At 39.0% G+C, this 25,056-nt stretch overlaps 1 protein-coding gene, 1 long non-coding RNA gene and 2 pseudogenes across 4 annotated transcripts in view; 2 read left to right on the top strand and 2 right to left on the bottom strand.

The window, feature by feature from the left end:
* Positions 1 to 24,268, top strand: part of LOC145547315 (all-trans-retinol dehydrogenase [NAD(+)] ADH4-like) — a 43,647-nt gene extending 19,379 nt beyond the window's left edge. For both annotated transcript variants that reach the window (XM_081596605.1, XM_081596616.1), the window contains exons 6-10: positions 2,072 to 2,303; positions 13,347 to 13,607; positions 18,427 to 18,562; positions 19,057 to 19,195; positions 24,079 to 24,268. In XM_081596605.1, the coding sequence (XP_081452731.1) occupies positions 2,072 to 2,303; positions 13,347 to 13,607; positions 18,427 to 18,562; positions 19,057 to 19,195; positions 24,079 to 24,103 (793 nt within the window). In that variant the 3' untranslated portion in view covers positions 24,104 to 24,268. The remainder of the gene's footprint in view (positions 1 to 2,071; positions 2,304 to 13,346; positions 13,608 to 18,426; positions 18,563 to 19,056; positions 19,196 to 24,078) is intronic.
* Positions 1 to 25,056, bottom strand: part of LOC145547411 (uncharacterized) — a 119,605-nt gene that overhangs the window by 66,484 nt on the left and 28,065 nt on the right. The window lies entirely within an intron of this gene.
* LOC145538749 (ubiquitin carboxyl-terminal hydrolase 40 pseudogene) lies at positions 798 to 1,883 on the bottom strand (annotated as a pseudogene).
* Positions 19,784 to 21,593, top strand: LOC145538743 (DNA (cytosine-5)-methyltransferase 1 pseudogene; annotated as a pseudogene). The gene has a single exon (XR_014077217.1). The product of XR_014077217.1 is annotated as a DNA (cytosine-5)-methyltransferase 1 pseudogene (transcript).

Below are 25,056 nucleotides of genomic sequence, written 5' to 3'. Positions count from 1 at the left end.
GATGAGAGAGAAATGCAATGCGTCACAGTAATTTACTCCAAGGCCACACGGATTGGAGAACCTAGATTTTGAACCTAGGCAGTCTGGCTCCGGAGTCAAAAATCTTAATTGCCTTATTTTTTACTTAGGCTATAGGAAAGATATATTTATCCTTAATGCTAATTGAAACTAGTTATTTCAGAAGCTAAAATTTTACTACTCATATCTATGTGTGCACGTGTGCTCCGTCGCTACAGCCGTGTCAGACTCTTTGCGACTCGATGGACCATAGCCCTCCAGGCTCTTCTGCCATACTGTGCTTCAATTTACTCATCTATAAAAAGGAGACACTAATAATAGCTACTTCACAGGGTTGTTGCAGATATTCAAAAAATGAACAGACCCTTTTGCAAACCTCTAATGAAATAACAGATTTTGACAATGACCATCAATTCTTTCTAGCATCACAAAGAGATAAGCTATTACATGCCTCTAGGTGAAAATACACAACACTATTTTAGCAATATTCCTACAAAAACATAAAATTTGAATCAGATCAAGCATTTAGATCAAAAAATTAGTTTAGAGGAAATACAGCAATGGAGAAATATGTTAAACCAGATTACAGGAACATAATCAGAAAAATCTAGAGTGAAGAAAATTCTGTAGGACAAATAACTATTTATTCAACAAAAAAACTGCAGGGGAACAAACAAGGGGTAGGGTGAGAACCTATAAATCAAGAGACATAAAAGACATACCAACCAAATGAAATCTTTAGAATTAAAAAAATCTTTTAGAGACACATACTGAAATATTTACAGATGAAACAGTGATGTCTGAGATTTACTTGAAAATAGTCCAAAGTGGGGAGGGTAGGTGTTTGTGTCAGGGAGCAGGTAGGTACTTTTTTTCAGGAAAGTAATCAGTTGTCCATGATATAGACGGTTGATGAGGTCATGGCCGGAGGTTCCAACTAAAGAAGTTTCCAAAGCACTAAAGAGAACTCGATTCAGTTCCTCTACATCATGTTGCCTCATTTCCTCATCACTGTCCACCCAAAGCTGTCAGTGAGATCGGCTGTGGATGCAGCTTCCTGGTCTAAGAGCAGAAGCTGTGCAAACAACCTCTGTAACTGTAAAGGTATGATTCGGACCTTTGCATCAGGTTTATCCTTGTCCTCTAATGAACCAAGCTCTTCTGGGCCAAGAGAGAATAAAGCTTCTCTGAATTCAGGTGTGAAATGAAGAGTCTGAAGAAGGGAATTGAGGTAACAGTTTCCACCCTGATTTCTGATTCCACTTAAATTGGTGAATTCTCTAGGAGCAGATGGCTCCAAAGCTTTGGTCTTTAATTGTTTCCCTTTTCCATAATGATTATTTGACACACTGGAATAATCTTCTTCAAATAGGTCCCCAGATATTGTGAAACTAAATACTACCAGCCTAAAGCCCAGACCCCCGCCCTGGACAAAACTCGAAGCGAAAGAACGCGCCGCAACGGGGTCAGGGGTCCTCACGGCCGGGCCCGCTGCCTTCAGGGGCCGCGTGTCTCCCAATCCAGGAGCCTGACTGGGAGGCGGGGTCACAGCAGACAGGCCTGCGGAGGGCTGCGGGCCAGCCCTGAGCAGCCTTGATTAAAACAGGAGAGAAAAAAAAATGTGGGCCAAGAGTCTTCTTAATTTGGCATGGCTAGCTGTCAGTTTAAAAGATTTAATAGATATTTATAACAAATAGAGCATCTGTATTCCTGTTGATGGATTTAGGACACTGGGGTGATCAGTGTCTCGAGCTAACTCAGTCCAAAGCAGGAACTCCTAAGAAAATAGTTCCTCAGATCTCAGTGATGCTTATTGCGACTGTGCTGCTAAGTATGGTTATCATCTTGATTTTACACACTTTCATCAGCCTTTTTGGAGAAGGAAATGGCAACCCACTCCAGTATTCTTGCCTGGAGAATCCCAGGGACAAAGGAGCCTGGTGGGCTACAGTCCATGGGGTCACAAAGAGTCGGACACGACTGAGTGACTAACGCACACACACACAATCAGTTGTCCATCAACTTTCCCTTTTTTGTATCTTTTTTTTCCTAGGAATTTTAAAAATCCTTTGGGTGATCAAAAATTAATGGAAGATGGAACTAGCAGGTTTACCTGCAAAGGAAAACCAATTTACCATTTCATGGGGACCAGTACCTTCAGTCAATACACTGTGGTCTCAGATGTCAACCTTGCCAAACTAGATGACGATGCCAATTTAGAGAGAGTTTGTCTGCTTGGATGTGCATTTTCAACTGGCTATGGAGCTGTCATCAACAATGCCAAGGTAAAATCGTCAATCACCAGGCTGTGTCAGATAGATGTTACTGGGAGGCAGCATGATAAAGCAGCCAGATTTATCTTCAAAAACTGGCTCTGTCATTTATTACCTTTGTGATTCTAGGCAAGATATTTAACCTCTCCACTCCTCTCTCTCTACTGTAATATCTACTACAATTAGTTGTGGGGATAATTAAATCATATTACATATGTAAGACATCTGGCCCAGAGGCTAGCATATAGCTGGCATACAGTTCATGTGCATTTCCTTTCCTTTCCTAGGATGTTAGATTATTGACTATCCCTGATTTAAGTACAGTCTGCTTAAACATGTCCCCTAAATATGTCCCATGTCCTGGGACAGCAGACCCGGTCAAGAGACAACAGAAACTACACCCATATAGCCACCTAGTTTCTCCCTGATGCGGCAGATTCCTCTCTCTCAAATGTAGTAATTCATCTCTGCGTCTCACTTTGCCCCTTAGTGGCTTCAAGGGAGGGTCTCAGATGGCAGCCCTGATGGTGGCGAGATGCGTCCCTGAAATTCCATGTTAGAATTTAGAAGCTTTTACAAAGCTCTTCAACTGACAGGCTAGAAAGATGTCACTATCACTTGGATGCTTGAAACGACCTCCTTTTTTTTCTTCGTCTTTTTTTAATTTGTACTGCCTGCCTGCAAGCAAGGCTCCCCTTCCATCCACTCCCACTTCCTCCTCCCTCTGGTGCCACCTGAGAAGCTGGCCCCCAGGCTGCCCTCGCTGTCCTCATGCAGCACCCCGGATCAGTGAACCCACCCCCTCGCCCCCAAGTGCACCCCCACAGGCAGATCTGAGCACATTATCCATCTTTCTTGTCTTCCTGTCCTTAGTTACCCTCTCTCCCTCTCTCCATCCGTCCACTAGCACTCGCTCTCTGCCTATTTCAAGGGCCTCATTCTGAGCTTCGGGAGGCTGAGAGAAAGCACAGAGCTGCCAGAGTCAGGCACATGTAGGTTCAAACCCCACTCTACCAATTCTGTGGGATTTTGAGTGCTCCGTTGCTAAGTTGTGTCCGACTCTTTGCAGCCCCATGGATTGTAGCCCACAAGGCTCCTCTGTCCATGCAATTTCTCAGGCAAGAATGCTAGTGACCTCCTTATTTGAACCTCCTTGACATCAATGTTTATCCCTTAACTCTAAACTGCAAAATGCAACCAGAGTGGTCTTCCTAAATAACAAAATCTGGAGATTTCATTCCCTTCTAATTATTCCCCTTTTCCTTCAATATGCTACAGTCATTCTTTCTATTTCCTTTCATGGCTCGCTGTTCCCCTGGGCCTGACCCCCAGTCTCTGGGTTCTAAATGTGGCCTCTAGACTTTTCACACCTGGCTCCCACCAACACTGCCTGGAAAGCTCCCCAACTTCTTCTGTCTGACTCCATTTATTTGTCACTTTCTGTTGGAAGCCTACTCCATCCTCCCAGGCATGCATTGGGTGTCCCTCACAGTTTCCCCTAAAGTATCTGTATTTATCCCTTTCTTCCTTCTTATCACACTGTGGAGAAATTTCCCACTTATTTCTCCTTCCTATTAGATGATCTGCTCCATAAGGACAAGAATTCTCTTTTGTTCATTGTGATGACTCCAGAGCCTAGCCTTGTGCCTGGCACATAGTATGAGCTTGGAAAGTTTTCAGCAAGTGAATGAATAAAGCCAGGTTCATATGTAACCCCTAAAAACATCTTGATGAGGCTTGGTCCTCAGCTTTGCAATCCAACTATTGTTTTTTATAAGATTACATACCCTTATTCAGTGTCAAGAAAATGAAGTCAGCCTAATCAAAATAAAAGACTGATCTAGTAGCCAAAATATCAAGATATGACTTTTTGTTGAGAATTATATCAGTCAAGCAGATAGGGATGCTACTCTTGGCTCTCAGTATATTATCTCCTTCTAAAAATTCATTTGTTCATTTATTCATTAGCAAAAATTTAAGACTATATGGGAAGTCAAACGATAATCTGGAGGCTCCTACAGGAAGGATATTGTTAGTTGGGTGGAGTTAAGGGCTGATGTGACCCTGGCAGTCAAGGCATATGTTCCTCTAGATAACACTGGAGACACAGGAAAGAATTACTGTGCTTTGCTACAATCACCACCACCACCACCACCACCACCATAGCTACTTTTTCACCCTGCCCTTTTCTGGACTCCAAGTTGACTATCACCTTCTACCACTGTAGTCTTTCTTCAGGGATATTACACTTGAGATTCATCCATAATTTACTTTTATAAATTTATTTATTTTAGTTAGGGGCTAATTACTTTACAATATTGTAATAGTTTTTGCCATACATTGACATGAATCAGCCATGGGTTTACATGTGTTTCCCTTCCTGGACCCCCCACCCACCTCCCTCCCCATCCCATCCCTCTGGGTCATCCCATTGCCCCGGCCCTGAGCCCTTGTCTCATGCATCGAACATGGAATGGTGTTCTGTTTCACATATGATAATATACATGTTTCAATGCTATTCTCCCAGAACGTCCCACCCTCACCTTCTCCCTCAGAGTCCATAAAATTGTTCTATGCATCTGTGTCTCTTATTCTGTCTCGCATATAGGGTTATCGTTACCATCTTTCAAATTCCATATATATGCATTAGTATACTGTATTGGTGTTTTTCTTTCTGGCTTACTTCACTCTGTATAATGGGCTCCAGTTTCATCCATCTCAGTAGAACCGATTCAAATGTATTTTTTTTAATGGCTGAGTAATATTCCATTGTGTATATGTACCACAGCTTCCTTATCCATTCATCTGCTGATGGACATCTAGGTTGCTTCCATGTCCTGGCTATTGTAAACAGTGCTGCGATGAACATTGGGGTACACGTGTCTCTTTCAATTCTGGTTTCCTTGGTGTATATGCCCAGCAGTGGGATTGCTGGGTCATATGGCAGTTCTATTCCCAGTTTTTTAAGGAATCTCCACACTGTTCTCCATAGTGGCTGTATTAGTTTGCATTCCCACCAACAGTGTAGGAGGGTTCCCTTTTCTCCACACCCTCTCCAGCATTTATTGCTTGTAGACTTTTGGACAGCAGCCGTTCTGACTGGTGTGAAATGATACCTCATTGTGGTTTTGATTTGCATTTCTCTAATAATGAGTGATGTTGAGCATCTTTTCATGTGTTTGTTAGCCATCTGTATGTCTTCTTTGGAGAAATGTCTGTTTAGTTCTTTGGCCCATTTTTTGATTGGGTCGTTTATTTTTCGGGAATTCAGCTGCAGAAGTTGCTTGTATATTTTTGAGATTAATTGTTTGTCTGTTGCTTCGTTTGCTATTATTTTCTCCCATTCTGAAGGCTGTCTTTTCACCTTCCTTATAGTTTCCTTTGTTGTGCAAAAGCTTTTAATTTTAATTAGGTCCCATTTGTTTATTTTTGCTTTTATTTCCAATATTCTGGGAGGTGGGTCATGGAGGATCCTGCTGTGATTTATGTCGGAGAGTGTTTTGCCTATGTTTTCCTCTAGGAGTTTTATAGTTTCTGGTCTTACGTTTAGATCTTTAATCCATTTTGAGTTTATTTTTGTGTACGGTGTTAGGAAGTGTTCTAGTTTCATTCTTTTACAAGTGGTTGACCAGTTTTCCCAGCACCACTTGTTAAAGAGATTGTCTTTTCTCCATTGTATATTCTTGCCTCCTTTGTCGAAGATAAGGTGTCCATATGTGCGTGGGTTTATCTCTGGGCTTTCTATTTTGTTCCATTGATCTATATTTCTATCTTTGTGCCAGTACCATACTGTCTTGATGACTGTGGCTTTGTAGTAGAGCCTGAAGTCAGGCAGGTTGATTCCTCCAGTTCCATTCTTCTTTCTCAAGATTGCTTTGGCTATTCGAGGTTTCTTATATTTCCATACAAATTGTGAGATGATTTGTTCTAGTTCTGTGAAAAATACCATTGGTAGCTTGATAGGGATTGCATTGAATCTATAGATTGCTTTGGGTAGTATACTCATTTTCACTATATTAATTCTTCCAATCCATGAACACGGTATATTTCTCCATCTGTTTGTGTTCTCTTTGATTTCTTTCATCAGTGTTTTATAGTTTTCTATATATAAGTCTTTTGTTTCTTTAGGTAGATATATTCCTAAGTATTTTATTCTTTTTGTTGCAATGGTGAATGGTATTGTTTCCTTAATTTCTCTTTCTGTTTTCTCATTATTGGAGTATAGGAATGCAAGGGATTTCTGTGTGTTAATTTTATATCCTGCAACTTTACTATATTCATTGATTAACTCTAGTAATTTTCTAGTAGAGTCTTTAGGGTTTTCTATGTAGAGGATCATGTCATCTGCAAACAGTGAGAGTTTTACTTCTTCTTTTCCTATCTGGATTCCTTTTATTTCTTTTTCAGCTCTGACTGCTGTGGCCAAAACTTCCAAAACTATGGTGAATAGTAGTGGTGAAAGTGGGCATCCTTGCCTTCTTCCTGACTTTAGGGGAAATGCTTTCAATTTTTCACCATTGAGGATAATGTTTGCTGTGGGTTTGTCATATATGGCTTTTATTATGTTGTGATATGTTCCTTCTATTCCTGCTTTCTGGAGGGTTTTTATCATAAATGGATGCTGAATTTTGTCAAAGGCTTTTTCTGCATCTATTGAGATAACCATATGGTTTTTTTCTTTCAATTTGTTAATGTGGTGTATTACATTGATTGATTTGCAGATGTTAAAAAAACCTTGCATTTCTGGGATAAAGCCCACTTGGTCATGATGTATGATCTTTTTAATATGATGTTGGATTCTGTTTGCTAGAATTTTATTAAGGATTTTTGCATCTATGTTCATCAGTGATATTGGCCTGTAGTTTTCCTTTTTTGTGACATCTTTGTCTGGTTTTGGAATTAGGGTGATGGTGGCCTCATAGAATGAGTTTGGAAGTTTACCATCTTCTGCAATTTTCTGGAAGAGTTTGAGTAGGATAGGTGTTAGCTCTTCTCTAAATTTTTGGTAGAATTCAGCTGTGAAGCCGTCTGGTCCTGGGCTTTTGTTTGCTGGAAGATTTCTGATTACAGTTTCGATTTCCGTGCTTGTGATGGGTCTGTTAAGATCTTCTATTTCTTCCTGGTTCAGTTTTGGAAAGTTATACTTTTCTAAGAATTTGTCCATTTCTTCCAAGTTGTCCATTTTATTGGCATATAGCTGTTGGTAGTAGTCTCTTATGATCCTTTGTATTTCTGTGGAGTCTGTTGTGATCTCTCCATTTTCATTTCTAATTTTGTTGATCTGATTCTTCTCCCTTTGTTTCTTGATGAGTCTGGCTAATGGCTTGTCAATTTTGTTTATCTTCTCGAAAAACCAGCTTTTAGTTTTGTTGATTTTTGCTATGGTCTCTTTTGTTTCTGTTGCATTTATTTCTGCCCTAATTTTTAAGATTTCTTTCCTTCTGCTGACCCTGGGGTTCTTCATTTCTTCCTTCTCTAGTTGCTTTAGGTGTAGAGTTAGTTGATTTATTTGATTTTTTTCTTGTTTCTTGAGGTACGCCTATATTGCTATGAGCCTTCCCCTTAGTATTGCTTTTACAGTGTCCCATAGGTTTTGGGTTGTTGTGTTTTCATTTTCATTCGTTTCTATGCATAATTTGATTTCTTTTTTGATTTCTTCTGTGATTTGTTGGTTATTCAGAAGCGTGTTGTTTAGCCTCCATATGGTGGAATTTCTAATAGTTTTTTTCCTGTAATTGAGGTCTAATCTTACTGCATTGTGGTCAGAGAAGATGGCTGGGATGCTTTCAATTTTTTTGAATTTACCAAGGCTAGATTTATGGCCCAGGATGTGATCTATCCTGGAGAAAGTTCCATGTCCACTTGAGAAAAAGGTAAAATTGATTGTTTTGGGGTGGAAAGTCCTGTAAATATCAATTAAATCTAATTTGTCTATTGTATCATTTAAAGTTTGTGTTTCCTTGTTAATTTTCTGTTTAGTTGATCTATCCATATGCGTGAGTGGAGTATTAAAGTCTCCCACTATTATTGTGTTATTGTTAATTTCCCCTTTCATACTTGTTAGTATTTGCCTTCTATATTGTGGTGCTCCTATGTTGGGTGCATATATATTTATGATTGTTACGTCTTCTTCTTGGATTGATCCTTTGATCTTTATGTAGTGTCCTTCTTTGTCCCTTTTCACATCCTTTATTTTAAAGTCTATTTTATCTGAAATGAGTATTGCGACTCCTGCTTTCTTTTGGTCTCCGTTTGCATGAAATATGTTTTTCCATCCCTTCACTTTCAGCCTGTGTGTGTCCCTAGTTTTGAGGTGGGTCTCTTGTAGACAGCATATATAGGGGTCTTGTTTTTGTATCCATTCAGCAAGCCTTTGTCTTTTGGTTGGGGCATTCAACCCATTTACATTTAAGGTAATTATTGATAAGTATGATCCCGTTGCCATTTACTTTGTTGTTTTGAGTTCGTGTTGAAACATCCTTTCTGTGTTTCCTGTTTAGAGAAGATCCTTTAGCATTTGTTGGAGAGCTGGTTTGGTGGTGCTGAATTCCCTCAGCTCTTGCTTGTCTGTAAAGCTTCTGAATTCTCCTTCATATCTGAATGAGATCCTTGCTGGGTACAGTAATCTGGGTTGTAGATTATTCTCTTTCATTACTTTAAGTATGTCCTGCCATTCCCTTCTAGCCTGAAGGGTTTCTATTGAAAGATCAGCTGTTATCCTTATGGGGATCCCCTTGTGTGTTATTTGTTGTTTTTCCCTTGCTGCTTTTAATATTTGTTCTTTGTGTTTGATCTTTGTTAATTTGATTAATATGTGTCTTGGGGTGTTTCGCCTTGGGTTTATCCTGTTTGGAACTCTCTGGGTTTCTTGGACTTCTGTGACTATTTCTTTCCTCATTTTAGGGAAATTTTCAACTATTATCTCCTCGAGTATTTTTTCACGGCCTTTCCTTTTATCTTCTTCTTCTGGGACTCCTATGATTCGAATGTTGGGGCGTTTCATATTGTCCCAGAGGTCCCGGAGGTTTTCCTCATTTCTTTTGATTCTTTTTTCTTTTTTCCTCTCTGCTTCATTTATTTCCATCATTCTATCTTCTACCTCACTTATCCTATCTTCTGCCTCTGTTATTCTACTGTTGGTTCCCTCCAGAGTGTCTTTTATCTCCTTTATTTCATTATTCATTCTATATTGACTCCTTTTTATTTCTTCTAAGTCCTTGATAAACATTTCTTGCATCTTCTCAATCTTTGTCTCCAGGCTATTTATCTGTAACTCCATTTTGCTTTCAAGATTTTGGATCATTTTTATTATCATTATTCTAAATTCTTTTTCAGATAGATTCCCTATCTCCTCCTCTTTTGTTTGGTTTTGTGGGCATTTCTCATTTTCCTTTACTTGCTGAGTATTTCTCTGCCTTTTCATCTTGTTTAGATTGCTGTGTTAGGCGTGGCCCTTCTGTATTCTGGTAGTATGAAGTTCCTCTTTATTGTGGAGGTTCCTCACTGTGGTTGGGGTTGGACAGGTGGGTTGTCAAGGCTTCCTGGTTGGGGGAGCTTGTGTCGGTGTTCTGGTGGGTGGAGCTGGATTTCTGCTCTCTAGAGTGTAATGGAGTGACCAGTATTAATTTTTGAGATGTCTATGGATTTGGTGTGCCTCTGGGCAGCCTGTATATTGATGCTCAGGTCTATGTTCCTGCGTTGCTGGAGAATTTGCGTGGTATGTCTTGCTCTGGAACTTATTGGCTCTTGGGTGGAGCTTGGTTTCGGTGTATATGTGGAGGCTATGGGACATAATTTACTTTTAAACCTAGTCAGTTCAGTTCAGTCACTCAGTAATGTCCGACTCTTTGAGACCCCATGAACCACAGCACACCAGGCCTCCCTGTCCATCACCAACTCCCGGAGTCCACCCAAACCCATGTCCATTGAGTCGGTGATGCCATCCAGCCATCTCATCCTCTGTCGTCCCCTTCTCCTCCTGCCTTCAATCTTTCCCAGCATCAGGGTCTTTTCCAGTGAGTCAGCTCTTCGCATCAGGTGCCCAAAGTATTGGAGTTTCAGCTTCAACATCAGTCCTTCCAATGAACACCCAGGACTGATCCCCTTTAGGATGGACTTGTTGAATCTCCTTGCAGTCCAAGGGACTCTCAAGAGTCTTCTCCAACACCACAGTTCAAAAGCATCAATTCTTCAGTGCTCAGCTTTCTTTATAGTCCAACTCTCACATCCATACATGACCACTGGAAAAACCATAGCCTTGACTAGATGGACCTTTGTTGACAAAGTAATGTCTCTGCTTTTTAATATGCTGTGTAGGTTGGTCATAACTTTCCTTCCAAGGAGTAAGCATCTTTTAATTTCATGGCTGCAATCACCATCTGCAGTGATTTTGGAGCCCAGAAAAATAAAGTCACCCATTGTTTCCCCATCTATTTGCCATAAAGTGATGGGACCGGATGCCATGATCTTAGTTTTCTGAATGTTGAGCTTTAAACCAACTTTTTCACTCTTCTCTTTCACTTTCATCTAGTCAAAGCTTACCTAAATTCCCAGAATCTGTTCTTCCTGCTGTTGAAGGACAGCTAATCCACCTCATGAGATGCTCAAAAAAAGAGATATAAATTTGATAGGAACAAGTAAAAAGAAGTGAATTGTCAGTAATCTAGACAAAAGGCAAGAGCTTTAATAATTTTTAATTTACCTCTGAGAAAAAAAGTGATGCAATAACTCTGATTAATTATTAAGGACCATTCCCCCAGCATCACCAGAACTCCTTGTTCTTTTCAATCTGTTTGTATCCTTTATTGCCAAATTAATTACATTTCATAGAGATCTTTGAAAGCATAAAAATGTCCTAAGAGTGTTGTCTGTAGATACATAATCATACACTATTTAAAGCTCTATTTTTAAGTGAGATTATACCTTATAACCTTCCCTTGTGGCTCAGATGGTAAAGAGTCCACCTGCAATGCAGGAGACTGGGCTTCAATTCCTGGGTTGGGAAGATCCCTGGGAAGAGGGCATGGCAATCCACTCCAGTATTCTTGCCTGGAGAATCCCATGGATAGAGAAGCCTGGTGGGCTACAGTTGATGGGGTTGTCTAGAGTCGGACATGACTAAGCGACTAACACAAACAAAAAAACAAACAATACTTTATAATGACCTCCCCACCCTGAACTGCAATTAAAGACACTTTTACACACAGGTGTCCAGTTGCATAACACAATTGGTACAGTGTATTCAGTTTATACACTGTTGTGAGCTATGCACAACAACTGTGTACAACATTGCTTCAATGAGAAAAATGCGTGTCTACTTCCAATTAGACTTACTGGTGAACTTTATAACAGTCTCTGGAGAAATATATTTGGAAATATACTAAACTCATGCCACAGTATCATAGTAAAGATTACATAGTATGTATAGAACAGTATTCTGAATATTTGCAAAATATACATATTCTTTTTCCCTGAGTGGCAAAAGCCAGCATATGCATGTCTAGTATGACACACAAGCTAAAGTAAAGTAGCCTCTCTTTCCTTAATGGTTTTGTTTTCGAATTAGAATATATCAAATACTTTCGCTGGACACATTTTCTCTTTCTCTTGTGTTATGCTTTTAATTCTAACTGTTTCTTGTCACCACTGGAAAATATTAATTGAACATATCTCTGTATAGTATTTTTCCCACTATGCCACTCTACAAAACAACATATTCCAGCAACAGCAGATTTCCTTGTCATCTCATATGTTTCTATTGAATTCAATGTAACAAACATTTATTAAAGACAAAACATGCAGAAGACTCTTTGATAGCAATATGAAACATTATATGCTCTCAAAGATTTTAGTCTTTTAAGGAACCACGTGCACACACACAAAATCATTCAAAACTAATTTTAAATTATATGATATAGAAAAAGAAAAAAGGTGGGTGCTAATTTCTAATTGTAGAATCAAGAAACATTTCAAGGGTAGAGTGTGATTTAAGTTAGGCCTAGACATACAGGTCATATTTAATGAAAGGAAATAAGGTGAAAAGCACGTCAAGCTGAGGGAACAGCATGAACTAAGACATGGGGAAAGAAAACTACAACATTTGGCTGTAGTTGTAGTACTGGGATTATTATGGAGAAGAAGTTGAAAGGTATTGAACCAAGATAATAAAAATCCTTCAATGCCATACCTTCTTTGTTCCATTTGAATGAAGTGATGATTTGGTATCAAGTTAATTCACATTTAGAGGCATATTATTGGTTATTCAAAACCAATCACAACATTAACACCAAAAAAACAAAAAAGACCTATTAGAAATACAGATGTCAAATTACTTGTGACCTTTTTTATCTATATCTTATTTAAATTTAATTTTTCATTTTATAATGCAATATAGTTGATTTACAATGTTGTGTTAGTTTCAGGTGTACAGCGAATTGATTCAGTTATACATATACATATATCCATATGCAAATAGTGCTGCAAAGAACATCTGGCTTGTGATCTATTTAAAGTGAAGTTGCTCAGTCATGTCCGACTCTTTGCGACCCCATGGACTGGAGCCTACCAGGCTCCTCCATCCACAGGATTTTCCAGGCAAGAATACTGGAGTGGGTTGCCATTTCCTTCTCCAGGATATCTTCCTGACCCAGGGATTGAAGTCTGGTCTCCCGCATTGTAGGCAGACACTTTACCGTCTGAGCCACCAGGGAAGATCTATTTAAAAAAGAAACCAATAAGCCTTTTAAAATGTGTGAGCTTCAGTTTTTGTTCTCATAACACTAAAGGGAAAAGGAAGACAAGAGAACAATTTTTACTTGGGTTTGTAGAATTATGAGCTGATAATTCTAATTCTAATGGCCTTCAAATGTTTCTTCAAATTTAGCCAGTGATTCATACATCTTCACATTGGCAAATTTCCCCCATTTAGTTATATCATTTAGCTTTACAACAGACAGGCTTTTATATATCTGTTCCTGCCTCCACTTCACTCTGTCCCTTTTTCAAAAAGTGGAACCAGCTGCTTGAAAAGTTAATTTATAATGTTCTTGCCTGCAGGTCACACCTGGTTCTACCTGTGCTGTCTTTGGCCTAGGAGGTGTCGGTCTCTCTGCTGTAATGGGTTGTAAAGCATCAGGAGCTTCCCGAATCATAGCTATTGACATCAATAGTGAGAAGTTTACAAAGGCCAAAGCCCTTGGAGCCACTGACTGCCTCAATCCTAAAGACCTAGACAAACCCATTCAGGAGGTCATCATTGAAATGACCAATGGAGGTGTGGATTTTGCCTTTGAGTGTGTAGGAGGAGCTAAAATCATGGTATGTATTTTTTATAATAGGATATAATAAACATTGCTTATTGACATAATTAACATTGAAAATATATTAATATGTTTATATTTAATATTAATATTTATGTATATATAAGTTAAGTTTATATAAGCAATACTTATTAATATATTAGATGCCATTATATGTTACATAACATGTAATTAATTTTTATTTGTTATATTGCTAATTACTACTTAATATTAATGTGCTATTAATATTTATCTTTCACATGAAATTCAGCAAAAAACATTAAGAGAAAACTTAGAAATTAAAACTTTATATAAGAATTGTGCCTATGAGAAGTGAGGGAAAAAGAAAAGGCAGTCCTAGAAGAGGGAATAGAGAGGGTGACTGGTGTCCCTCCTAACAGCCAAAGGTATCCACTCTCACCTTAAAGTACAGCCAGGAGGGGTTAGCAACGTGAAACAAGCCAGTTCTGTCCATCAGATCTAAATAAACAGGCTGCAGAATTAGGTCCAAATTATGTATGAAATTTTCAACTAAAAAATCAACAAGCTGCAAAATTAAATCTAAATCCTTTTTTCCTAAACACTACAATTTTGTATCATTCAGATTTCTTCTCTCAGGACAGGAAAGCAGGGCCCTTCTAAGTGCAGGGTCCTGAGCAACTGCATGATTGCAGATCCACACCTCTAGTCCTGTCCTGCTCCAAAAGATGGGATAAAGAGCCAACAAGCAATGTAGGGATTAGTTAGCCTCCAGAGTGTGCAGCCTTAGTCTCCAGCAAATACTTGCCTAATGCATATTTGCTCAAAGACATCATTAGGAAGAGTTTTGTTTTGTTTTTTTAACAAGATGACTAGAGAATTCATCAGCTAAATTTTCTGCCTAAGGAGTCTTATTTCGTTAGTGAGAACTGTGATGTATTAATAGTTATGACACTATTCCTTTTTATTTACACCTTCATTCAGCCTGGCTCCTAAAATTCTCCTCCAAGGAGAGGCTTTCCAGGTGGCACTAGTGGTAAAGAACCCACCTACCAATGTAGGAGACACAAGAGATGAGGGTTTAATCCCCAGAGAAGGAAATGGCAACCCACTCTAGTATTCTTGCCTGGGAAATTCCATGGACAGAGGAGCCTGGTGGGCTACAGTCCACAGGGTTGCAAAGTGTGTGTGTATGTTAGTCACTCAGTCGTGTTTGACTCTTTATAACCCCATAGACTGTAGCCCACCAGGCTCCTCTGTCCATGGAATTTCCCAGGCAAGAATACTGGAGTGGGTCACCTTTCCCTTCTCCCGGGGATCTTCCCAAACCAGGGATTGAACCTGGGTCACCACACTGCAGGCAGATTCTTTACCATCTGAACACCACTGGGAGGCTATAAAGAATGCAATTCTGTACTGCAGTCTCCCAGGAGCAGGCTTTGCTGATTCTTCTCCTCAGTTCTCATCTGACACGTCTTCCCCAGGAGAGAATAGAAACTGGGAAGAGCTGCTGAGAGCAATTGGCTTCCCTTCCTGGGTCTCTCCTCTCAGAATGGTTTCACTGCAAATAGTGTGACTGCTTAAGAGAGGATCTGGCCGGTAATAAGCGTATGCGCGTATGTGCTCAGTTGCTCAGTCCTGTCTGACTCTTTGTGACCCCACAGGCTGTAGCCCACCATGCTCCTCTGTCCATGGGATTTCCTAGGCAAGAATACTGGAGTGGGTTGCCATTTCCTCCTCTAGGAGATCTTCCCGACCCATGTCTTCTGCATTGGCAGATGGATTCTTTACCACTGCACCACCTGGGAAGGATTCAATAAACGCTAGCTATTACTGAAATTCATGCAGGGAGGGTTCCTTGTCCTGCACTGCTCCTCTGCATCCAAAGCTTCAGGCCCTATTTTTTTAATTCTCCTTGGAGCCTGAGGACTGCGATGTGCCACATCCATTCCTCCACTTCCCACAGCTCACATGTTTCACAAACACTGAAATTCAGCCCATTTAACCGTATTTTTCTAGTACAGAGATTCTCAAAACTGGCTATACTTTAGAAGTATCTGGGGAGTTGTTTTTCAGTGTCAATAAATAGACCCATACCTAGAATATTCTCATGCACTGGGGACCCAGGTACTAATATTTTTTACAAGTTTCTCAAGCTGAGAACCACTGATCTAAATCTTTCAGGTTCCATTATTATTTTATTTATTACACCAAGAAATGTATTTTAAATTATGGAACAGCATCACACTACAGAATCCAAATAAAAAAAATATGGGTTTATTTAACCACAAAAAATGAGCTGCCTACTCTTCCACCAAGGGAAAGGAAAGCTAAATTTCTAGGTTGTGGAAGAGATTCCAGTAATGGGTACAAACTTGATTCCAATGACTTCTGATGCTCTAAAGCAGCCTAAGAAACCCAACAAAACAACTAGAAATTTACAATAATGTACAGATGCATAGAACAGTCTTATGGACTCTGAGGGAGAAGGTGAGGATGGGACATTCTGGGAGAATAGCATTGAAACATGTATATTATCATATGTGAAACAGAACACCATTCCAGGTTCAATGCATGAGACAAATGCTCAGGGCTGGGGCAATGGGATGACCCAGAGGGATTGGATGGGGAGGGAGGTGGGAGGGGGGTTCAGGATGGGGAACACATGTAAACCCATGGCTGATTCATGTCAATGTATGGCAAAAACCACTACAATATTGTAAAGTAATTAGCCCTCAACTAAAATAAATAAATTTATTTAAAAAAAAAAGAAATTTACAATAATGGACAATTTTATAAGATTTTGAAAATTGAAAATAATTCTGATCAAAAGTTATCAGAGGCTACTAAATAAAACCCTGTATTTGCATATAATACCCATTTAACTAAGTCATATTTATGGAGGTCAATTCCCTGCTTGGAGAAAAGCTCAGAAATGTAGAAAAGGGCAATAGGAAAGACATTAAATTTAAAAACAAAGAGGAGGGTTCCTTGGCGGTCCAGTGGTTAAGACTCCACGCTTTCACTGCAGAGGGCACAGGTTCAATCCCTGGCTGGCAAACTAAGATCTCTAAGCCACATGGCACAGCCAAACCCAAAATGGGAATAATCTAAGCAGCTCCCTTAAGGTAGCAAGCAGTACCTGTGTTGTTTTCCTCTCTTTGTGGGTCCTTCTGTACAATATTCATTAAACAAAAATGCTTCTGCCCTACAAGAAGTGTAGAAAGTAAAAGAGTTGCTATTTAGAAATGTTAGAAAGTTTCAAAACTATAAATAAACACATATTCAAATAAAGATTTTAAAACACATTCTAAAAGTTCTAAGTCATTTTCCATCCCCAGTAAGACAGACAGACACAGCAAGAGAAGAGGGAGAGAATATACTGTACTTCAGACTGCTTCTTTCATATAGTGATCAGTGATGAAAAGGAACAGTATTTCTATTGGAACTTCTGTAGAAGTAAAATCACCTCAACAAGTGAGAATCAAGTTGACCACGTACTGTGGCAAAGGAGAAGAAAATGGCAACCCACTTCAGTACTCTTGCCTAGAAAATCCCATGGACAGAGGAACCTGGTAGGCTACAGTCCATGGGGTCGCAAAGAGTCAGACATGACTGAGTGACTTCACTTCACTCATTTCACTCACTTCATACTTTTATCACTGGAGAAGGAAACGGCAACCCACTCCAGTATTCTTGCCTGGAGAATCCCATGGACAGAGGAGCCTGGTGGGCCAAGGTCTATGGGGTTACAGAGAGTCAGACACGACTGAAGAGACTCAGCATGCATGGCAAAGGATGTGGGGTAAATTATACTTTTCTTCTATAACATTAGTCTCAAAAGATTTTTAAATGTTCAGCTATACCTCAGGGCTTCTATGTGGAATGGCCATCCACAAGTTTATATTTTTCTTAAACTTATTTATGTTTTCAATCTTGGCATTTCATATTAACTCCAAACCTGCAGTGGGTTAAGATAACAATATTTTTTCTTCTCTCATGCAAAGATCAGTGCAAATCCTCTGGGTCCCGTTTAGTGTGGTGACTTAGCAATGAAGGAAGTTCTAATTTATGGCTTTACAATCTCAACACGAAGTTCTCTTGGTTGTTAGAGCAGAAGGGATAGCTGGCAGGTTGCCCACTGGCTTTTCCATTTTGGCCAGGATATGCACACATCACTCTAGCCTGTAGCCCAGAACTAGTCACATGATTCTATGTAACTGCAGGAGAGCTAAAAACTATAGGGAAGCCGATGAAATGTTTAATGAGCAGCAGCCACTGTCAGTTTCTGTTCAACTGTTTTGTCTTCTGTTTTAAATAGCATTTCTTTTCATTTATCCTACATTGAGATCTATTAAGTTTACAGTATATGACTCATATTTACTTATTCACTCTCTCTTCATGACTTAATTTGGATCCTAAGCCAATTGAATTGAAAATCTCTTTGCATATTCCATTGTAGATGGTCAAAAACTTGTTGATACGAGTTTACAATATCATCTATAGATCTTTCCTTAACTTCATGTATGTGTATTTTTCCTGACATACAATGAAATACACTATAGGTTCAGTGTATTTCAGTGTATAGATTCAGTGGTATTTCGGTGTATAGGTTCAGAGTAACAGAGTAAAATATGTTTTGTTTCATTTAAATATCATTTTTGATGATGTTCAAAATTTTATTGGATGTACTATCTGAAACAGAACATAAGTGCCTCAAGTCTCACTCTGTATTATGACCATAAGGTCATAATGCAGAGTTGTGTAAATTTTCCCTGAAGCATTGAACACACCCACGTTGCAGTTCATGTTCTACTTTTCTACCTACTCAGCTAATCTTTTTTTGTTTGACCTTCCAGAGAGCAGCCCTGGACAGTGTAACAGTAGGTTGGGGAGTATGCACTATCATTGGAGTAAACATTGGTGACAATGGATTGAATGTTTCTGCAGTGGAGCTGTTAATGGGCCGTACTCTAACTGGAACAAGCTTTGGTGGTCAGTTTTTTTCTTTTTTCTTCATAGTAGTACTCAAATTATCATAATGAAGGTTACTGAAAGGAAAGAAAAATTATTTTTTTAAATATTTAGTGCCTAAAACATATCTGAAGACTACATGAAAGCTCTTTATTCTATTGGTTACTTGAAAGTAAACAGAATTTTTATAGAAAGATAACTGTAATTTGCAAATTGAAATTCAATTTACATTAAAATAGACCAACATAGGGGAACAAAAGGTAGACTTGGATCAAACTGAGATAATTCCTTATCTAGAAATAGAAAATAATCTTGAATTTTTCTCTTGAAGAAAAAATTTAATAGATTAAAAATCCAAAAAAAAAAAAAAAAAAAAGCCTAAAGATGGCAGGGGGATAATCTATTTGAAACAACCCATATCTGACCTGAAAATTTCATTCATTTGGCAAACACTGGTTAAACTATCCCTTCATGTCAAGACCCATGTGTTTATTTGACATTTTGGGCAATTACAGGTTGGAAAGGTGTCACTTCTGTTCCAAAGCTGGCTTCTGACTACAAGAATAAGAAATTAGATTTGGATGCATTGGTGTCCCATACCCTACCTTTTGACAAAGTCAATGAGGCATTTGACCTAATGTACCAAGGAAAAAGGTAAATTACCAGATGAGTGAGTAGTCTGAAAAATCTTTACAATGATTCTATTTTCATTTGATGTTGAAAACTAACCAGTTTGTCTTTTCTGACACTTTCCACATTATCAGCAGTACTCAAAACCCTTAAAAGATTAAATAGTGGCCATTTGGAAAAAAGAAAAGCTTCCTACTCTATCCCCATAATATACATGGAGTATATTAAATCACGTCTGATTCTTTGTGACTCCATGGACTGCACCACACTAGGCTTCCCTTGTCTTTCACTATCCCCTAGTCTTTCACTGTCTCTCACTATCTTTTCTTTCACTAACTCACTCTCTCTTTGCTCAAAGTTACGTCCACTGAGTCAGTGATACCATCTAACCATCTCATCCTCTGTCACCCACTTCTCTTCCTGCTCTCAATCTTTCCCAGCATCAGGGTCTTTTCCAATGAGTCAGCTCTCTGCATCAGGTGGCCAAAGTATTGGAGCTTCAGCTTCAGCATCAGTCCTTCCAATGAATATTCAGAGTTGATTTCCATACACTGTTCCAAAACAGAGTGATGGTATAAATTGACACACATTTTTCCCCTTCATAAACAATTTTAAACTCAGTTGGGGCTACTCTGGAGAGAGAGTGATTTCTAGATTATAATGTCAGGTTCCTTTGGTACATTATTGCCCTGGATCTGGAATCACTGTGGTCTGCAACTGACATAGAAGGCCCACTCCAGGCCCTTAATTATCAGATTCAAATGAAAACCATGAAAATGTGAGCAGTGGGGGGCAGATGTCCAATAGTTCAGGGATGTCCCAACTCTCTCATTTTCTAGGTTTGTCATGGGTATCCTATAACTAATTCAAGTCTACAATTTCAGCTATATTAGCACAATATAGAGTGCTAATATAGGGTCTATGCTCTCTTGGCATAGACCCTAAGAACTGATTTATAAAAGTGTCCCAATTACAGGATCCCTAGTAACTGGGGAGCAAGACTAGGATCAATTATTTTGGTTAAAATAGCCACAGCAATGGTCACTGGGAGCAAAGGACAAAACACCAGGACAGTATTGAACAGAGAAAATGCAAAAAGGTGACAAAAAGAAAATATATGACAAAAGAGGCAGGGGAAAACCATACAGTTAAATGACAGGAATCTGAAGCAGAGAATAAATGTTGCAAAGAAGAAAATAGGTCCACAGTGTGAAGACCCCGGGTATTTCCTGGGGAAGAAACCTGAGAAAATATCTCTACTACATGAACTTCCTAATTTGCAAATGTGTTCACTGTAACATATCAAAAGGAACTTCAATAAAAAGAAAGGAAATCATCCCTTCTGAATGAGGTGAAGATGATTTTCTTTGCAGTTTGAGTGAAGACTCCCTATGTTTTCAGATAGCTTAACAGAAAAGAAATGTGTGAAGAAAAAACTGAATCTCTTGCATGAATGTCTGCAAACAGAAATAAAGAAGCAGTTATGTGACTATGTAAATTACATAAAGAAGAATTATCAGTGAAAGGCTACCTGGCTAAAATCAAATCCTTTTTATATAAAGATCTGTCCTTGGAGAACAGAGCTCAGGCTTTCAGTTGGGAAGTGAATGGATGTCTAGAAAACAAGTGGTAAAGACTGCAGAATGAGAACAGCAGAGGAAAAGGAGTCCCCCAAGCTTGTTTCTAAACTTTGTATACTTAGAAAAAGCAAGTCTGATGAGAAACAAAGTTTAGGCCCAGCCAGGATTATAAGGCAAACTACCAGGCAGACCACCGTCACATCTCATTTCACAAGGAGACCTGAGGAAGAAATTGAAAGACCAAAACTGGACAATTTCGTCAACGAAGAAGAAAAGAACCAAGAGGAAAAAAGACATAAAGTCACATCTAGAGAACCAGTTGCTAGACCACTCACTACAGAAGAACCAGAAAGAATAAAATCCATAAACACACTTGGAAATGGAAGAACAAAGAGATGAAGAGATTTAGAAGTCAAGCAAAGAACAAATACCTAAACAGAAATCTAAGGAGGAGCCACACAGAACCAGAAGTTCAGGCTGAAATGGATAAAGGAGATAAGAAAAAATGGAAAGAAACACAGAAGACAACCCAAAGATTCTAGCTGCCAGAGACCTGAAGAAAAATAATCTTAAAGAGTAAAATCACAAGTTTCTCATTACAAAGATAAGGATAAAAAATTTTGGAAACTGGAAGTCCAAAATTAAAGTGCCAGCAGAGAGGAGAAGAGATGCAAAACTACATCCAAAGACCCAACTGAGAAAAAGAAAAAACACCTCAAACTAAAACAATGGTGTCCTCCAAGAGTCACCCTCTGAAGTGCATTCAATGCAGACAGTACCTAGATGACATCACATCAGACCTCCTGGAGCTGTTCCTAGTAGGCAAGTGTGAGGACATGTAGCTTTTCATACATTCACAGCAAAGTAAAGGTCTAGAAAGTCCTGTTAGAAAACTAGGCCTTGGAGGGGGCATGGATTCTGATGCCCTGATGGCAGAGGATAATAGGGAGACCTATATCTGCAAGCAGTGGTATGATCAAGACTATAAGAGATTTGAGTTCCCTCCAAAAACTCAGCTGATGGAGAAAAAGTAAAAAGTCTACACACAAGCTGTGCTTATCTGACTGAAATGAGGAAAAAGAAATTCGCAAGATCACAGAGCAGCTTGAGCACCTGGATGGCCGAGTTCCCTACAGTTCAGTCACCAAGGATGTCATTCAGTATCAAGCAGGTGAAAGTGTATACCTCTACCCTGAGGCCTTCACGTTGGACATGCAGCTGTCCAGTCCTGTAAAACACTCACAGAACGAGCCTATGGATGAAGATCTGAATCCAGAATACTACAAGAAATACATCAAACTACGTCAAAGGCAGAGAACTGGACACCCCTGAGCTATACTGAATTGGCCACATAAGACATCTTCTGTATCAAGAGTAATGGCAAGCCCAACGAGTGAGACATCAAGATCAGACAAGTTCTACAGGTTGGCCAAGGCCTCTGCTCTTCCAGGAGGCTCTGCCAGAAAATCGTGCCTACAATGGAATTGTAACATCGCACACATGTTTTAAGAGTTAGGTAGAGGTAGTTCTTTTTCCAAATGTTTCTAATTATCTGTGGATACTGACAATGACCATAACTATCTGTCATAACCCTTGCTTTTAGACCTCTATTTTAAAGTTGCTGAGCTCTTTCTGCAAAAGAAATCCATGAGCAGAAGTCCAGCAAATGACAAAAGCACAGGGGTGGAATGTGTGGGCTCTGTCTGAGCCGCCCCTCAGGGATCCTTGAGTTCTGTTTATGACTATCTGCATTCTGCTCCTTCTCATGAGTCCCTCCCCACTCCCTGCTCTTCCTGGGCTCTCCTTCCTTCCTTTTTATAGGGTCTCTCTCTATCCACACTTTTCCTAATATCTTGACTTCACTCAGTCTTTTTCTGGGATCCTAACAGTGGTTAGGAGCTAACCTGAAACTAAGCCATACAGATATAAAGTTGCTTTACTTCCTAACTATTGCAAAGTGAAGATTTTCTAGAGAAAAAAAAGAAAAGGAAAAATAAGCACTATTCTTTAAGCTACACAGAGTAACTTAGTGTGTAAGCCCCACAATATCTTTTACAATCTCGATAACCCTGTAAGTAGTATTCATCACATTAGAAGTTGGATTGGGATTTAGGGCCTTACTGGGCTTCTCTAGTGACTCAGATGGTAAAGAATCTGCCTGCAATGTGGGAGACCTGGGTTTGATCCCTGGGTTGGGAAGATCCCTGAAGAAGAGAACAGTTATCCACTCCAGTATTGTGGCCTGGAGAATTCCATGGACAGAGGAGCCTGGCAGGCTACAGTCCATGGGATTGCAAAGAGTTGGACATGACTGAGCAACTTTCACTTTCACTTTAGAGCCTTACTGGCATTCATAGCTCCTCCAGCACTCTTTTTCTCAGTCATGGAATATATCCACAAGGACTACTAAGTAGCAGCCAAATGGAAAATGTTGCACTACTTTACCAATACCTGGGCAAGACTCCCATACTATACCATGTAGGCCTGATAATCAGTGGTAGAATGGAGGCCAAGGGGTAGACCACCTGAATGAGGCCTCCTGCTTCCACCTGGCTCACCAAGAAAACCAGTTGACTGTCCACACAGCTAGAAAGGTGGCAAAAGAGAAGGCAGAGGATGGGCCTCCCCAGGGATGCTGACCATGTGGAACAGGAAGTACAAGTGAGATTAGACCCTCCTGCCATACCAACTGCATAGTAGCAAGGAAGTGAAGGGAACACAACACCCAGTTGGCCTCTTAAGGTGCAATGACCCTGACTTATGGTGCGAAAAGCCACAGAGGTTCCCTTCCCATCAGAAGGTGTAGCTCCAGGTCCTGGGTGAAAACAGTAATGTATGCTGGCAACCTGCTGATGCCAGGGATTTCACAGCTCCAACAGCAAATAACTTCAATATATTGAAGGAGTAGAAATCTTTGAATTCTCTGAAAGCAGCATTCCAACACATCAACCACTCGTTTTTTTGATGCCCAATTTTCTCTAAGCTACAGGAGAGCCAAGAACATTTACCCCAAGATGAAAATCACAGTACAGTCTCCACTGTTAGTGGAGTGCTCTACTTCTCTATAACACCAGCGGGCAACAAGAACTTTGCCCAGAGTCAAGTGAGAGTCCCCAATTTTTCCCCAGCTTACTAACACCATGTGAAATATTAGTAATGTCATGAATGGAAGTGCGTGACAAGATAAAAGAAATTAGGCTTAGTGAAGTAGGTATCTATACAGAAATATTAAACCAAATCTTGAAACAAACAAAAAAAATTATTTGTGGGTTTTGGTGAAATTTACCATGAAAATTATACTGATTGTTGTTTTATTATTATTAACAGCATTCGGACAGTCCTGCTCTTTTGACAACACTGGGAACAATTTGGAATACTAGCTGACTAAATCTGAACCTGTCTGGTTAATCCATTACCTGATATGATGAATAATGATAGCCATGAGTTTAAACAGATATTTACAGTTAACACCCAATATTAAATAGCTATAAAAATTATAGCATTTGTATCTATAAAATATATCAATATTTCCTATGTTAAATAACTATGATAGTTGATATGTTTATGAATAGAGTCATATGTTTGGGCATTGTTTAAAACTAGTTCTGGAGAGCTGAAAGTGGGGAATGAAGGGGTCATAAATAAAACTAGATTGTCTATACACTTGTAATTTTTTAGGTGGGGTGATAAATATATGGGGTTTTATTATACTGCTCTCTCTACTGTTGTATATGTTTAAATTTTTCCATAATAAAAAGCTTTTTACCAGAAAAAAATCATTATGGATATATAGAATGTAATAAGATACATATATCTTTAAAATGTACATCATATATGTAACACAATTTACAATAAGTAACAAGCTACTCTTCCTTAATTAGCTGCTAAATAATTTTAACACCTGTTAATTTCTCTTAGCTCCACTTCACCACTGCGAACTATAATCACAAGTAGTGGGATATCAGAAACTATCTAAATGAGTGTGTATATATATATATATATAAAGATTTTTTAAAAGAGAATATATTTATACTCTCTAATTTCCATTTTTATTAAATAAGTCCCCTTTTTTTCTTTCATAATTATCACAATGTACAATGTAAACATCTATTTACTAAATTTGTACTAAATAATCTCTTAATAATTTGTATTAATCTATTTTCTATATTCAACTAGAAATGTCAAAGAACTATGTACTTATTAAATGTAAATAAAGTTATTAATAGTTGCAAGACACAATAGACAATAAGATTTATATGAAAAGCAAAATGAGAGTTTTCAAACTATTATACTAACAGATTTTAC

This window comes from Giraffa tippelskirchi, chromosome 1 (genome assembly GCF_054371585.1).
Source record: "Giraffa tippelskirchi isolate mGirTip1 chromosome 1, T2T-mGirTip1v1.2.pri, whole genome shotgun sequence".
NCBI lineage: Eukaryota > Metazoa > Chordata > Mammalia > Artiodactyla > Giraffidae > Giraffa > Giraffa tippelskirchi.
The sequence above is the reverse complement of the archived record's forward strand: the minus strand, read 5'-3'. Positions and strand labels throughout refer to the sequence as shown.